A 16,859-nucleotide genomic window follows, 5' to 3' on the forward strand; every position below is an offset into this window, starting at 1 on the left:
CAAAACTTGCAGTCTGCACCCTTTTTATAGAACGGGGAACCGGCTGCAAAAGTCATGACCAAAAGCGATTAATTTATCGTCCGATCCGGTCCAGTGAAGGTGGCTCGAAATGGCCGCAGATTTTTTGACACGTGATTGTTACCTGAAAACTTAAGAATGGGAAGGCAAAAAGTCATAGAAAAACTGCGGTCATAGAAACATTCAACTGTTCAAATAATAGCTTTTTCCTCATTTGTCAAAGTCTTTGAAATTTTCTCAAATTTTGTTTTTTTTTTCTAAATTTTCCTAGCTTTAAATTTTTTTCTAAATTTAAAAAGAAATTCTAACTTTTTCTAAATTTTCATCTTTTTTTACCTATTTTTTTAATTAACTAAATTTCCTCTATATTTCTTATTTTTTTAAAAAAAATCATTTTTCTAAATTTTCTAAATTTCCTCAATTTTCTAAATTTTCTAAATTTTCTAAATTTTCTAAATTTTCTAAATTTTCTAAATTTTCTAAATTTTCTAAATTTTCTAAATTTTCTAAATTTTTTTAATTTTTTAAATTTTCTTAATTTTCTTAATTTTCTAAATTTTCTAAATTTTCTAAATTTTCTAAATTTTCTAAATTTTCTAAGGAAGAACATTGTTATGATACGGGTTCGGTTTGCCAATTTCACGCACAGAAATACGCAAAGAAACGGCATGTGTGAGAAGCTGGGGCCTTCGCGCGAGAGTTAAGTCGGTGTTGAGAAGCGAGAAAGTGAGAAGGCTACAAGCGACCCAAGCGGAATTGGCGTTGCGTGAATCGAGCTAAGGGGGTACTGAAATTGATGGTGTGTGTTAGGAAGCCAACGCACAACATCGAGCTGCAGAATTTTTCGTCGCTCATCTATGAATGTATGCGAGCAGGAGCGAGGGAGAATGTAAGAGCGTCAACATCGGCTGGACTGGTTGAGAGTGAGAGAGGATCACAAAAAATAATGGTAACGGTAAAAAACGTTACCACTCGGTTCAGGTAAGCGCACTGTGCATACAACTGTGTATGCCAGCATTGCTCTTCATAATTCAAGGTGAGTGTGTTTATTTTTTGATTATAAAGTTTTGCTTGAAAATTAGAAAAATCAAATGAAAACAGCGTAATCCTTCTGTAAAATTTGAATTCAAAATTTTAAATAATGTAATATCAATAACTTATCAAATCACAAAAAAAAACTGTAGCTATTCAATACTAATCTTTGTTCTATCATCTATCATCAACAGAGAGCGAGTTGTGGCGCTATAACCACGGCAAATAGTGTCCAGGGCATTTGTGGAAATACATTGTCCCATCCTCGAGGGTCCCGGAGCACCAAAACTTCTTAGCATGGTGCTCCCAACGATTAATTGCTCTTAAAAACAGGAACGTGAGCGGGGGATCCCCACGTTTCTTCCTCCCCTGTAGATTCAGAACTGTATTGTTGTTTGAACATTCGTGTTCATACTCAATCCAATTCAACGAATCATCTTTACGGTAAACTTTACGCAGTTGGCCTGGCCGCTTCGACATTTGTGATGTTTCAATGCATTCTAATGCAATGGCGCACTGCAAATGTTGATAATGACAAGAAGATGCTAGACGTCAATCAACCTAAGGCATTCTCCAGGATGCCCTCGAAAGACTGGCTGCGCTAGGGTTAGATTAGATTAGATTAGATAAATTTTCTAAATTTTCTAAATTTTCTAAATTTTTTAAATTTTCTAAATTTTCTAAATTTTCTAAATTTTCTAAATTTTTTAATTTTTTTAAATTTAAAAAAAAAATTAATTTTTTTAATTTTTCTAAATTTTCTAAATTTTTTAAATTTTTTAAATTTTCTAGATTTTCTAAATTTTCAAAATTTTCTATATTTTCTAAATTTTCTAAATTTTCTAAATTTTCTAAATTTTCTAAATAAACTTATTATTAAAATTCACGAAATTTTTACAGAACTTTGAAAAATATTTGCAATAGCCTTATTTCTAAATTTTGATAAACAATTTCTTTCCAACAAATCTTCTCCTTCTTCCACTTTTTACAATGGCTTAATTAATGATTATAATTTAAAGTTGAATCACTTACGTTTGACTTGACGTCCGTAATTGAAAGGGCATTCAAATACTCCTTTAGTTAGGCAATTTAATCGTTTATTTAATTTTAGGAATATTGATGGAGCAGAAATAAAATAAAAAAATAAAATTTAAATTTAAACTCACAAGCTGCTAGATTCCACAAATGAAAACCAAGCAAGTTGAACCTCTCCCTAAACAATCATAGTGCTAAAATATTCATTGATAACGCAGCACGTACCTGAGGGCAGCTTCCAGATGCTTCGTAGAATTGCCACCCAAACAGAGTATGTTCCTCCAGCTCCTCTTTTTTCAAGCAAAATAAGCAAGCTTTATAATATTTATCAGAGCACCTAGACAGATGTGTACTTCCTCCCCCGTTTTTTTTTGTTGGTTCCATTCCTTCAAGCAGAAGCAATTTCATTTCCCTCCCCGTCACTCTGATTCTTTCCAAGGGGGAAAACAAAAAAGGATCATTTTAAATATGCTCCAAAGGTACACAATCATTTCCAGATATCCTGCTTGATATTCCGGTCCTGGCGCCCTCTGCCCTCACACAATATCTCTCTCCCTCAGTCCCTACCCAGAAAAAAGCAACATATTTTGCATAACCAAGTCCAGGAAAGCTCGCAGAGATAACGAAAAAAAAAAGACTCGGAAGAAGCTGCTGCTGCCAACGCAAAACAATCAAATTCTGATTCCCGGCAATTTGTCGATATGAAGACCTCCATATTTTACGCACTCAATTTTCGTACGATTTTCTCTTTCACAGTTTTTTTTTTGTATCGTTGGCGTTGTTTCAGGCCAATATTTCCGATCTCGTCGAAAGATGGCGCTTCAATTTTCGATTCATTTTTTTTTCTGCTCTTGCCCAAAGGACAAATCATCGATGCGTGATAAATCGTCACCAGGCCTGGCTTTTGAGCCCGGGACGATTCGGATGGCTGCCGAGAATTGACAGCCTCGGCGAAAAGGATGTGCAAAACAGGATTGGACCGTTTTTTTCGTTGTGGGAAGCGATTGGTCAAGGATCTTGGACCGTTGGGATGCAGCCCTCCGGGCAGCTTTCGGTTTCGTTTCTGGTGAAGAATTGGGGATTTTTTTGATTTTTTTTTGTGGGATTATTTGAAGGTCTTGTTTCAAGAAGAGAAGTTGCAGGGATGAGACGAAAAAAAAAACATTACAAATGACCGGATATGTCATCTTGTTGAACGAAGTGACATCGATTTAAGATTTGCTTATTTGAAAGAGAATCTTAGGAAAGTTCAAAAAATTTCTAAATCTTCTATTTTTTAATTTATTAATTTTATTTTATTTTAATTTCCTGAATTTGAAAAAAAAGATTTCTAAAGTTTTAAAATTATCTAATATTTCCAAATCTTCTAAATTTTCAAAGTTTTTAAAATCTTCTAAATTTTCTTCATTTTCTCAAGTTTCTAAATTTTCCAAATTTTCAATTTTTTTAAAGTTTTCTAAATTCTCTTAATTTTATTAAATTTTCTAAACATTCTAAATTTTTTAATTTTCCTAAATTTTCTAAATTTTTCTAAATTTGCTAAATTTTCCTAAATTATCTAAATTTTCCTAAATTATCTAAATTTTCTAAATTTTTATAAATTTTCTAAATTTTCTTAATTTTCTAAATTTTCTAAATTTTCTAAATTTTCTAAATTTTCTATATTTTCTAAATTTTCTAAATTTTCTAAATTTTCTAAATTTTTTAAATTTTCTAAATTTTCTAAAATTTTTAAATTTTCTAAAGTTTTTTAATTTTCTTAATTTTCTAAATTTTCTGAATTTTCTAAAGTTTCTAAATTTTCTAAAATTTCTAAATTTTCTAAATTTTCAAAATTTTCTAAATTTTCAAAATTTTCTAAATTTTTAAAATTTTCAAAATTTTCAAAATTTTCAAAATTTTCTAAATTTTTTAAATTTTCTAAATTTTCTAAATTTTCTAAATTTTCTAAATTTTTTAAATTTTCTAAATATTCTAAATTTTCTAAACTTTCTAAATTTTCTAAATTTTCTAAGTTTTCTCAATTTTCTTAATTTTCTTAATTTTCTAAATTTTCTAAATTTTCTAAATTTTCTAAATTTTCTAAATTTTCTAAATTTTCTCAATTTTCTAAATTTTCTAAATTTTCTAAATTTTCTGAATTTTTTAAATTTTCTAAATTTTCTAGTTTTTTTAATTTTCTATTTTTTTTATTTTCTAAATTTTCTATATTTTCTAAATTTTCTAAATTTTCTAAATTTTCTAAAATTTCTAAATTTTCTAATTTTTTTAAAATTTCTAAATTTTCTAAATTTTCTAAATTTTTTAAATTTTTTTAATTTTCTAAATTTTTTTAAATTTTCTAATTTTTTTTAAATTTTCTAATTTTTTTTAAATTTTTCTAAATTGTCTAAATTTTCTAAATTTTCTAAATTTTCTAAATTTTTTAAATTTTCTAAATTTTCTAAATTTTCTAAATTTTCTAAATTTTCTAAATGTTCTAAATTTTCTAAATTTTCTAAATTTTCTAAATTTTCTAAATGTTCTAAATTTTCTAAATTTTCTAAATTTTCTAAATTTTCTAAATTTTCTAAATTTTCTAAATTTTCTAAATTTTCTAAATTTTCTAAATTTTCAGAATTTTTTAAATTTTCAGAATTTTCTAAATTTGTAAATTTTAAAAAAATTCTAAGTTTTCTTAATTTTTTACCTTTCTAATTTTTCCTAACCTTTTCCAATGTTTCTTAATGTTCCAAATTGATATTTTTAAGATTGATATTGAATCACTTTAGTATGGCTTGAAGACCGTAATTGAAATCACTTGGAAATACGCCTCGAGTTATGCAATGTTAAACAAGGTTTTATTTTATGTTTTATCTTTTATGTTAAAGTAGTAAATCCTACTCCTTGAAGTTTAAGTCCGCAATTGAAGTGAAGTTCAGAAATCTCATTTTCAAATCTTTGTTTTTTTTCCATATGAGTTCAGAATACTTGTGATCAAACAACAACGAACAAGTCTTCTAACTATCAATTCTTCATCAAACCCTCCAATATTGATGTCCGTGCTTGAAAGGTCGCCACCACAACAAAAAAGCTCAACCGCACGTGTTCGCAGCAACTTTCAGCGGCTCAACGACCACGTCCTAATCACAGATTTATGTGCATTATGCATGTTCTACAAACTCCCCCTCCCCCGTTTCACCTCACCACCTCACGCGACTTCAATGACCAAATAAATGTGCTCTCTCCGCAGGCCACACACGTGCGAATATTTCGGGGGTGGATTTCCGCCCTCGTGAACACAAAAGCTCGCTCTTTTTTTTTCTCGCGGGGTGTTATTTTGTTGATGATTTTGCCACTTGCCAAGTGCTATAATGTTGCCTCCTTCTTCAACTGGGAGCAGTGTTGCCAACCGTTTTTTCCCCCCCGACTTCATTTTTCAACATAAATTCTAAATGCGTCGCCACTTTGGTCGGACGCCCGTACTCTCGAGAAAAAAAAAATACAGTTGAAAGTTATAGTTTTGGCGCGGGAAAAACTCCCCCGACGTGTACCAGTGAGGATGAAAATTTTACTAAAACAAAAGCTGGTTAAGGGGGTGGGGGTGTGGGGTGTGGAAAAGCGACGATAGGCATCCGAATCGCAAAAGTATCCCGTTTTTCAACGAGCAGTCGCCGGAAATGTACAATGGATGCAGAAAAATTGGGAATTGAAATAAAAAATTGAGGCACACCAGACAGAAGAGTAGCGCGAGAGAGAGCCTGCTGCACAATTCTTCAATCAACGTCAGACCAGAACCGCGCCGTGCTGCCATGGTGAATTGGGTTTTCCGCGAACGGGTTTTTTTCTGATCCTCTGGTTCGGAAGTGGTTGAGTTGAGCGAGCAAATATAGTTTGAATTCGTGGCAATCTGTCAATTCGACAGTTTTGCGAACCAGCATGCAATTTTAGAACACTTGTTGAAGCATTTTTTTTTGCAAAACGGAAGTGATCATTTGATATCTGTTTGAATTTCATTTCAGCAGAAGGCTTTCAGTAACTTCAAAATAGTATCGAAAAATATTACTTTTCAATACAAGTGCTGAAAAGTTGAAATTTAAGTAATGCTAATTTTCGAGATGAAAAGTAGGCCGTTTTGTTATTCAAAAATTACAAGAAAAGTTAATATTTTCACTACGCGATTGCAAAAATATAATTAATGCATTTCACTATTGTCTAGCTGTCACTATAGTAAACAACTAAACTATCGCGCAAATTGCAGGATCGCGCTAATTGTTCATCAGACCGCACTCTGACAGCTTGGTATAAACAAACGCGCTCACACAACACACACACTCACACATTACGGACATTGCTCGCCTGCCGCAAACTGGTTAAATAATAGAAACACTATTCATTTATTTTTAATTAGCGCACACATGTCATCTCACTCACCCACGCATACGACACAATGAATTACTGCGAACACACACCCATACTCACAGCCTACTTTGCCCGTCGGAGAATGTCACCCACTAATAAGGACACTTTGCACGCGCCACAACTACTACAGCAACAATTATCGTGCAACTCCCTCTCTCCCTTGGAGGACACTAATTGAATTTTGATTGTGTTTACACGCGAGACCTTCCCACTCTCTCTCTCTCTGTGATTCTCGCGATGGAAAACCGCCGCCACCACCACAAACTTGGTTCGTCATCATCAGGATGCATCCATCGCGGAGGAATCACGCAAAACTATGAATAACTTTTGCTGTTTACGTGCAGTAGGCACGCCATGTGTGTGTGTGTGTGTGTGTGTGTGTGTGTGTGTGTGTGTGTGTGTGTGTGTGTGTGTGTGTGTGTGTGTGTGTGTGTTGCTATTGTTTGGACATAATCAGAGGGATGCGTGCGTGCGTTGCAGCGCGATGTGATGGTGTGTGTGTGTGTGTGTGTGGGATTAGGGTGATTCAAATAATTTGTTTATTCCTCAAAAAATCGAGATTTCCATTTTTTTATATTTTTTTAAGTTGGATGAGGTTTTTGAAAGAATTTCTCCATACAAATTTTCACTATGCTAAAACAAAATGTGCATTTGGATATTCAAAATACTGTATTAAAAAGGAATTTCCAGACCTCAAGTTGTCAAACTTTTCAAAAAATGTGTAAACAGCGATATATTAATTCTAGTTTGTATTGTTTGACTTTTTATCATAAAAAAAATAATTCCCAAAATATAGAATTTTAATTTTTGGAAATTTGCTAAGCTCGATGCAAATATTTTTCAAAGTTTTTGTCTCTCGGCTCTGACCGGGGTCAAGAGTTCAATTGTTTTGCAATCATAAAAATAGTATTCAAAAAATGTAAAATACAAAAACAAAAAAAAAATAGAGAAATTTTTTGCGGTACTGTACATTTGAAAATTTAAAAAATTCAAAAGAGATTCGAATAAACCCAAACATGCCAAAAAATGATTTTAAATGCAGGGGAATGCAGTTCAAATTGATTTTAGCAAATTGCACTTGAATTTCTGTAGATTTTTTGAAATTTTTAAGAAAATATTTTTTTCCCTATTTTTCTGGCCGATTCAAGGTGATGACAACAAAGTTTAAAAATATTTTTACAAGACTACATTTATTTTTGCAGAATAGATTTACTTTATTTTTTTTTGTTTTTGTTTAATTCATTTTGGTGTCTTCGGTAAAGTTATAGGTATTGCTAAGGACTTCTCAGAAAAAAAACATTTACATTTAAAAATAAAAATTACTCGTTTTCTTTAATTCGACTTTTCACACAAAATATTGAATTAGTAAACATATTTGAAAAATGCCTTAAAATACTTATTTTTGACCAAATCAAATGCCAGTCCTGATTAAAAAAAATTGAAAGTATTTCTTTAGAAAAACCGGAAAATTTAAGATAATTTCAGTTTTTGATGTTGAAAATCGGAGGCGTCTCTAAAAAAACGTTGCTTTTATGGTGATTCATAGAAAACTTAATTTTTCCTCTTTGCTTTTATTTTAGAGGCAGTATCTCAGCAAACATTGGGCTAAACTTGAATGTCTTTGAAGTAAATTCATAGTAAATTTTAATGATCCTTTCGATTTTTTTTTCTAAACATGGTCAAGATAAAAAGTCAAATTTTAAACAAAAAATAATTTTAAGTGGCCATTACTGGAAAACGGTGAAATGTGTCAAATTTACTTAGAGTACTTTTTTATTGAAAGTTTGATTTTATATCCAAACATAAAATCAAAAAAGGACTTTTTTCCACGATTTTCAAAATTTATGTTCTTTTTTGGGAAAATTGGTAACTAAACTTTAAAAAAAACCAACTTGTGCCAAAACTCAAAAGATGGCATTTTTGTCATTTTAAACATATTCCCAAATGATACTTTGAACATTGAAATTATGCGCTTTTTTGTGATAAGTGGAATAAAAAACATGTTAAATTATTCTAGAGTGCAATGAATTTTTTGACAAGGAATCTAAGGAATACCTACAATTTTTCCCATTCCACAAAATTGATCAGAAATCCGTTTTATGACTGTTTTAACAGCCTCATGGACAAACTTATGACGCAAAATGGCTTCTTTGATCTTAGAAAAAGTACACACAAAGTTACGAAGGGTCAGAAAATTGCTCTGGAGTATTTTTAAGAAAAAAATTTCAAGTTTTTATTGTGTTTTTGTTATAGAAAAAAATCAAAAACTTGCCAAGAAAAAAATAAAAAATAAACACATTAAAAAAATAACCTTGGCCATCCAACTTTACTTTTTTTGATAAATTGCGAAGTTTTTAATGAGAATGCATTAAAGTTTAAAATTTCTCGATAAATATATGTTTTTTTGCAATTAAAATGAATTTTATAAAGAAAAAACCCTTTCAAAAAGGTTTACGATGAGCACAACATTCCACAAAATTTCTTTCAAAAAGTTTGTTGGTCGGACTGCTTGTTTCTTGTTTCAAAACAACTGAATGTTGAAATTTTTCGAAAACTGTTTTTTTAGTTAAAATGGTTAAACTTCGTTTTTTGTAAAATTTCTTGCACTTTTCATTAAAAATAATTCTGAAATTCTTAAATTTAGCTACACATCCGAAATGGCTTAAATTCTTATTTTTAGAATTTGTCATAAAAGTTGTACAATCATCAAACTTTAAAAATTGTTTTTTTTTAATGTTTGTAGATGTGAAAAGTTTTACATTTTTGTGGAGCTCATGTTTTGTTTTAAATTAAAATTACAAATTTCAAAGTTTCAAGTCAAACTCGATTGCATATATTTTTGTTCAATTAATTAAAGGACCTAATGACCATACACAAATAAAAAAAAAAATTGTTCAAAATGTTCTCTGTAGAGAGGATTGATTTCCTGCCTTAATTAAAAATGTGAATCACTGGTTTTTTTAAGTAACAAAATATTAGAAAAAAAACAATTTGAAAGATAAAGAAATGTTTAAATTTAGTGAAACTATTTATACTTAAAATATGGAAATTGTTTGCAATAATTGTTTTACAAAAAGGTTAAAATGTGATCAGAACCGAAAAAAAATTGATTTAAAAAAAATTAAACTCAAAAGTACCACCCTAACCTTCCTCTAACACGTGTATGATTTCAGCCTGCATCCCCTTCGATATAGGTAATTCAATCGCACAAATTAGGGACTTCCCCGCCCTCCCCCTCAAGTCGCGGTGCATGGAGGGGCGTCAGCACGGAATCGCTCGCGGATTCGCGGTTTGAATAGCAAATGCACTCTCAATTGATTAGATTAAGCCCTTTGAGACGGGCCCGGTGCCAGGTGCCGTACGGCGGGGATTCTCAATTACTTGCGATTTGCGCTGACGACGACAGCGTTTCTCAGCGTTCTGGGAAATGGTTGTGGACGGAGAGTGGCTGTTTACACTCTGAATTTCGTTTGCATGAGCTGACTTTGTGGACTCGAGAGCGACGACGGAGATGTTGACCTTCGATCAAGAGCACCACTTTAAGGGAAGAACTGAGTCGAACTTCTTCAAAATATTTTGACTTAATTTTATATTTGACAATTTCACTTGAAATTTAGGAGGTTACTTACCAGACTTGTACTCGATGTTCCCCCGCGTCCACACGATCTGGGCCACCGGTTTCGAGTTGGCCACCACGCAGGTCAGCGTCAGGTCCTGGCCCTCCCGAACCTCGACCTTGGCGTTGTGCGTGAAGCCCTGGATTTCGATGGACGATGGTGGAGCTGAAAATAGTAAAAAAGACAAAAAATGATTATTAGCATTGAAAATTTGACAGCTGTCACTAATCTTGCCGCAGTTGGCTCAATTTTTGCAGATTAGTCGCAAATTTGCGTAATTCCGGCCATAATTTGAACCAATTGTTTTAAAAGCAAACCCCACCACGAGGTCGGCCCGCTCCCTAAGGACTCCGTCAAATTATAGTGTAATTATTCAACAAAGTGGACTTTTCGCGTGATCCGCGACCAAGGACTTAAGCAGCAGCGGCAGCAGTTGATAGGCCCTGAGCCGAGGCTGAGCTTTCCATTTAATTAGAAATTATTCAACGGCAGCATCGGAATCATTATCATCATCATCATCATCATCCTTTCGCTTTGCTATCACCATTATAATTATCATTAATCAGGCAGGCAGTTTGTCCGGAGATTCGCGACTCGCGGAATTCTTTGGAAAAGTGCTGGGGGGGTGGGGTGGTTCTTGGGGTTGTTTTTTGAACTGTTTGTAAGATGGCGTTTGAGATTGTGCCTATCTCAGGGCAGAAATTTTCTTGGAAGATTTCTTGAGCAGAAAAGTCTTTAGGCGAATGTTTCTCAGAGTAGAAATGAAGAACACGGTGTGTTTAAATAATCACAATAAATTTATTAAATTATTAAAAATGTTTAAGTTGCAAATTAATTTTTATAAAACTAAATAAACCATTCAAATCGTTTAATAGAAGTTATTGGTATTGAGAGATTCGACAGAAACGTGCACGCATCCTGGTGGCGAGTAGAAGCACTACGCAACGATGTTCGGAATGACAGCGTGCTTGGAAATATTTTTTTTTTTGCAGTTTTTGATTTTTATTTCCTTCAAATATTTTTTAACGTCGATGAAAGTTATTGTAAAGTGTGACAATCGCATAAACGAATCGAATGATGTATAAATCATAGGGGCTGAGTTAATTTTTCATGTTTTTTCCTCAAATTAACCAAAAAGATCTTTCGAAAAATTGATTTAAATATGATTTATTTGATTGATAATGCTCCTTATGTGTGTATTATTGATAGAACAAACTATTAGAGTCATATTACAGCATAATTACAATAATTTTCTCAAAAAATTGCCAGTTATTCGAATTTTTCCAAAAAATTCCAAAAAATCACCAAAATACATTTTTAAGGTCAATATTTTGGTCAAAGGGGAAGAAAAGTAAAGTTTAAACACTTTCACATAACATTTCATCATTACTTTTAACTTTTGCAACATTTAACTCAAGTTATCCAAAATATCGATCATCTTTTTAGAAAAATCGTTTAAATAAAATACCAGTCACAATTAATCACTACAAATCACCACGCATTATGATCGTTAGCGAAATTGCCATACTTTGCAATACCCCACTTTTCTGAAAATGCTTGATTTTTCATCATAAACGCGATTTTTCCCTAAAAACTGCTCAAACTGTATGGGGGCTGTCATTCCGAACACCGCTGGAGCAACAGCGAACCTAGCGGAAAAAACGTCGTCGAATTCTTCAATTGTACAAAAAAGAAAATAGCTTTCACTACTGTTTAAAAGATGGCGCTGCAAACACAAAAGATTTGTATTATCTATTTTGTTTATATTTGTTTAAAAAGCTGTAACAAAGTCTTTAGAAGTGTCAGCAATATTTACAAAAAAAAACTAAATCAACTGGAAAGTAAGTACGAAAAATCTTCAACTAAATGTGCTGCCATCTATAAGCGAGTAGCTTGTTTCTTCGAATCAAATAAATATTTCAAACCCACCGTGCCAAAACTCAACCCCGTCTGAGAACGCTCACGTCAGAAATTAAAATTATGAAATAACATAATTTATTTCAGCACTGCTGCCTCGAAGAATTTACAAAGTCCCCCACCACCCCCCAATTCTCAATTTACACCCCTCTCTCCCGTTCAAAAGATCTAGTGGAATTTTCCTCCCACACCAGGCGCCGACTTTTGGTGAGAATCGCGATTACGATCGCGCAATTTTCAACCCCATTTTTCTTTAAGAGGGGGTGCTGCTGGTTGTGGAATTTGATTTTGATGGCCAGGCCCACCACCATCTGCTTCTCTGGGAAAGCTTCAGTTAATGGTCAATTAATCGCTAATTTCGAAGCCACCTGGTGGGGCGCACGGAGGAACGATCAATCGAACTGCTTTTTTCCAGGAAAATTGAATCGATTTGTGAGGATGATTACGTGTCAATCAAATGGATAACGAGGGTTTAACGGGAGAGGAGATTTCGTGGAAAATTTCGGGATTGTGAAATGGTTTGAGTTTGAGAGCATTAAACGTTTAAAAATGTTGATTTTTTAATGAAGGATTAAGCCATGATAAATTGCCTAACTACAGGAGTATTCGAATAAGCTTTCAATTACGGACCTCAAGTCATAAGTTATGATAAGCTTTGAATCGTTGAATCGTAGGTTTTTTTTAAATTAACATTTAGAAATTTAGAAAATTTAGAAAATTTAGAAAATTTAGAAAACTTAGAAAATTTAGAAAATTTAGAAAATTTAGAAAATTTAGAAAATTTAGAAAATTTAGAAAATTTAGAAAATTTAGAAAACTTAGAAAATTTAGAAAATTTAGAAAATTTAAAAAATTTAGAAAATTTGAAAATTTTAGAAAATTTAGGAAATTTAGAAAATTTAGAAAATTTAGAAAATTTAGAAAATTTAGAAAATTTAGAAAATTTAGAAAATTTAGAAAATTTAGAAAATTTAGAAAATTTAGAAAATTTAGAAAATTTAGAAAATTTAGAAAATTTAGAAAATTTAGAAAATTTAAAAAATTTAGAAAATTTAGAAAATTTAGAAAATTTAGAAAATTTAGAAAATTTAGAAAATTTAGAAAATTTAGAAAATTTAGAAAATTTAGAAAATTAAAAAAATTTAGAAAATTTAGAAAATTTAGAAAATTAAAGAAAATGAGAAAATTTAGAAAATTTAGAAAATTGAGAAAATTTAAAAAATTTAGAAAATTTAGAAAATTTAGAAAATTTTGAAAATTTAGAAAATTTAGAAAATTTTGAAAATTTAGAAAATTTAGAAAATTTAGAAAATTTAGAAAATTTAGAAAATTTAGAAAATTTAGAAAATTTAGAAAATTTAGAAAATTTAGAAAATTTAGAAAATTTAGAAAATTTAGAAAATTTAGAAAATTTAGAAAATTTAGAAAATTTAGAAAATTTAGAAAATTTAGAAAATTTAGAAAATTTAGAAAATTTAGAAAATTTAGAAAATTTAGAAAATTTAGAAAATTTAGAAAATTTAGAAAATTTAAAAAATTTAGAAAATTTAGAAAATTTAGAAAATTAAAAAAAATTAGAAAATTTAGAAAATTTAGAAAATTAAAGAAAATGAGAAAATTTAGAAAATTTAGAAAATTGAGAAAATTTAAAAAATTTAGAAAATTTAGAAAATTTTGAAAATTTAGAAAATTTAGAAAATTTAGAAAATTTAGAAAATTTAGAAAATTTAGAAAATTTTGAAAATTTAGAAAATTTAGAAAATTTAGAAAATTTAGAAAATTTAGAAAATTTAGAAAATTTAGAAAATTTAGAAAATTTAGAAAATTTAGAAAATTTAGAAAATTAAAAAAAATTAGAAAATTTAGAAAATTTAGAAAATTTAAAGGAAGTGAGATAACAACCTTCCACAACATTCCCTCAACAGTAACTCAAACTCATCTCCATCACCCGGAAAAACCAACCGTTCCGTAACTGTCACCACTCCCGCCGCGGATAAAGTGTAACTTTTTCCCCAGTTAGTTTATTGTTTCCACCTGAAAAATTGTCGGAAAATGTGTGCGCGATCCGTCGCAGGGTTATTAAATTACTTTCGTCACTTTCTCAAAGTTTTCCGTTTTTTTTTTCTCGCTGTCTCTCACTCATTCTATTTGCGTAAATGTTGTTGAGAAGTAACTTTTTTTTTGTACTTTGTGGGGTGTAGATTTTTTGCTTCTCAGCAGTGGTGGCTGTACAAATCGGGCGCGGAAAATTTCGACGCGGGAAAAACAACACAGCGGAGTTGAGTGAGGGGGAAAAAAGTGGAAAGTACAACATTACAACATACTTTTGTTGCAGCTTGTTTTTTTCTGTGTGATGTTGTTGGGTGCGTCAGTTTTGTGTACTTTTACTTGCTGGAATTATTTTGCATAAATTCCAGAGTTTTTTGTGTATTGATTTTGCGCGCGCTTTGTGTACTTTTGGCGAAGAACAACTATTGATTCAATGGTGGCATGTTTGCTTGTCAGATTTATTTTGATCATTTTTAAACTTTCCAACAATTTGAAATTCAGATAACTTTCTGCACATCTTATTTTATCACGACCAAATTTATGCATCGCTTTGTTTCGCGGGGAATTTCCCCCCCACTTGCAGAAATAAGGGCCCATTAATTTACCAAAAATGCCAACCCCTCACGACCAAAAATTGACTTGTTCTAGCCCGCAAAGCAGCTCATAACTCTGGCCGCGACACACAATGGAGAAATAACTCCGGAGAGGAGGAGGTCCCTCGCCCCCAAAAGCACTTTCCATAACTTGAAGCTGGCGAAAATCCGATCGGAAAATTTAGAATGTAGTCTATGAAACAGAGAGCGAGTGCGAGCAAATTTGTTGTTCCTCGGGAAAATGTGTGGCGCCCCCCTTCGGGGCTAAGCCAATATATATGATAATGAAATTCGGCGATTTTGGTTGGTTTCGTGTGTGAGTGAGTGCAAGCAGATTGAGGGTTTTTTTGAGGTTGGAAACACGGACAAATTCGAAAAATTTAAATGCAAAATAATCGCAGTTTAAAGAATTTATAATCATAAGAAGAACTGCTTTTGCTAATGACCAATAGATGGCACTGCACACAATAAGCAGCGTTGTTACAGTTATGCAGATATCTATAATGAAATAGCTACAAAATATTGTTCTTTATTAAGAAATGTAAACAAAGTAATCGTGATAAAAATATCATCGAATACACCCAATAATTTACGACTCTTTTTAGCTATCATACTGCCATCTATTGGTGGATAGCTATGTATTGTTGTCTGAAGTATTTTTTTTAGTTGTCGCATTATTATGATTTTTCTTTTCAATACTCAGAAAATTGAATTGAATTGAAATTGAATTCGTTAAGGTATATGCACTTTTACATAACAGAAAATATACTTTTGATACTGCCCAATAGATGGCACCTCAGAAACAGAGTAGCCTAAAATAATGTGCTGATATCTATAATTGAACAGCTACAAAATAGTGTTTCAAACTGTAATTTCAAAAACATCTATCTTCCAAAATTATCAACAAGTTATTATTTCAGTTCTTTAGTCATTTCTGCAATAATGCTGCCATCTGTTGGTGAGTACCTCAAAACAGAATTTTAAAATGTAATTTTCATTATCTCTATGTCACTTGGTATTTTTTTTTGAATGGATTCAGACAATACAGAAAAAAATTAATAAAATGAAACTAGACTAACATAATTCTGCTTCAAACAGAAATTACTTTTGTAACAATAGATGGCACGGAAAAACTTCAAGACTCCAAATAATGTTAACATTTCTTACTAAAAAGCTAACAAAATAAGGATCCTGACACACACAAATCTGAAAAAAAAACCTTTCGCAAGTCTCTTCAATAAAAGAGCTGCCATCTATGAGTGAATCGCATTTTCAGATTACTATTTTTTTAAATAAATTTTCTTCTGAGAAAATAATCTCTTCTGTAATTGAGCTGCCATCTATGAGTGAATAGCAATTTTCAGATTAATATTTTTTTCAAATTAATTTTCATCTGAAAATCTGAAAAAAAAACTTCCGCATTCAAAGTCTCTTCAGTAGAAGAGCTGCCATCTATGAGTGAATAGCAATTTTCAGATTAGTATTTATTTAAATTAATTTTCTTCTGAAAATCTGAAAAAAATCTTTCGCATTCAAAGCCTCTTCAGAAAAAGAGCTGCCATCTATGAGTGAATAGCAATTTTCAAAATTGATATTTTTCTAAATAAATTATAATCTGAGAAAACAGTCTCTTCAGTAAAAGAGCTGCTATCTATGAGTGAATAGCATTTTTCAGATAAATATTTATTTTAATTAACTTTCTTCTGAAAAATTGAAAAAAAATCTTTCGCATTCAAAGCCTCTTCAGTAAAAGAGCTGCCATCTATGAGTGAATAGCAATTTTCAGATTAATATTTTTCTAAATAAATTTTGATCTGAGAAAACAGTCTCTTCAGTAAAAGAGCTGCCATCTTTGAATGGATATCAATTTTCAGATTATTATTTTTTTTAATAAATTTTCTTCAGAAAATCTGAAAAAAATCTTCCGCATTGATAGTCTCTTCAGTAAAAGAGCTGCCATCTATGAGTGAATTGCAATTTTCCGATAAATATTTTTTTAAATAAATTTTCTTCTTATGCATATTTAAGACAATTTTGTCCACTTAAAAAGAATTTGACATCTTAACTCAGAACTGGCAGCACAGTTCTGAAATAATCATGAATTTGTTTGTTGGATTGGTTTGGTTTGGTTGTAGTGAATAACTGCTATTTTTTCTCTGATAAGTTATTGAAATATTGCATTATTGATGCTGTCATA

The 16,859-nt window shown here is 31.2% G+C and overlaps 1 protein-coding gene across 6 annotated transcripts in view; it reads right to left on the reverse strand.

Moving 5' to 3' along the window:
- LOC120432641 (nephrin) overlaps nt 1–16,859 on the reverse strand; it is a 413,331-nt gene that overhangs the window by 95,093 nt on the left and 301,379 nt on the right. For all 6 annotated transcript variants that reach the window (XM_039597887.2, XM_039597888.2, XM_039597886.2 and 3 more), the window contains exon 5: nt 10,116–10,268. In XM_039597887.2, coding sequence (XP_039453821.1) covers nt 10,116–10,268 — 153 coding nt within the window. The remainder of the gene's footprint in view (nt 1–10,115; nt 10,269–16,859) is intronic.

This window comes from Culex pipiens, chromosome 2 (genome assembly GCF_016801865.2).
Source record: "Culex pipiens pallens isolate TS chromosome 2, TS_CPP_V2, whole genome shotgun sequence".
Classification (NCBI taxonomy): domain Eukaryota; kingdom Metazoa; phylum Arthropoda; class Insecta; order Diptera; family Culicidae; genus Culex; species Culex pipiens.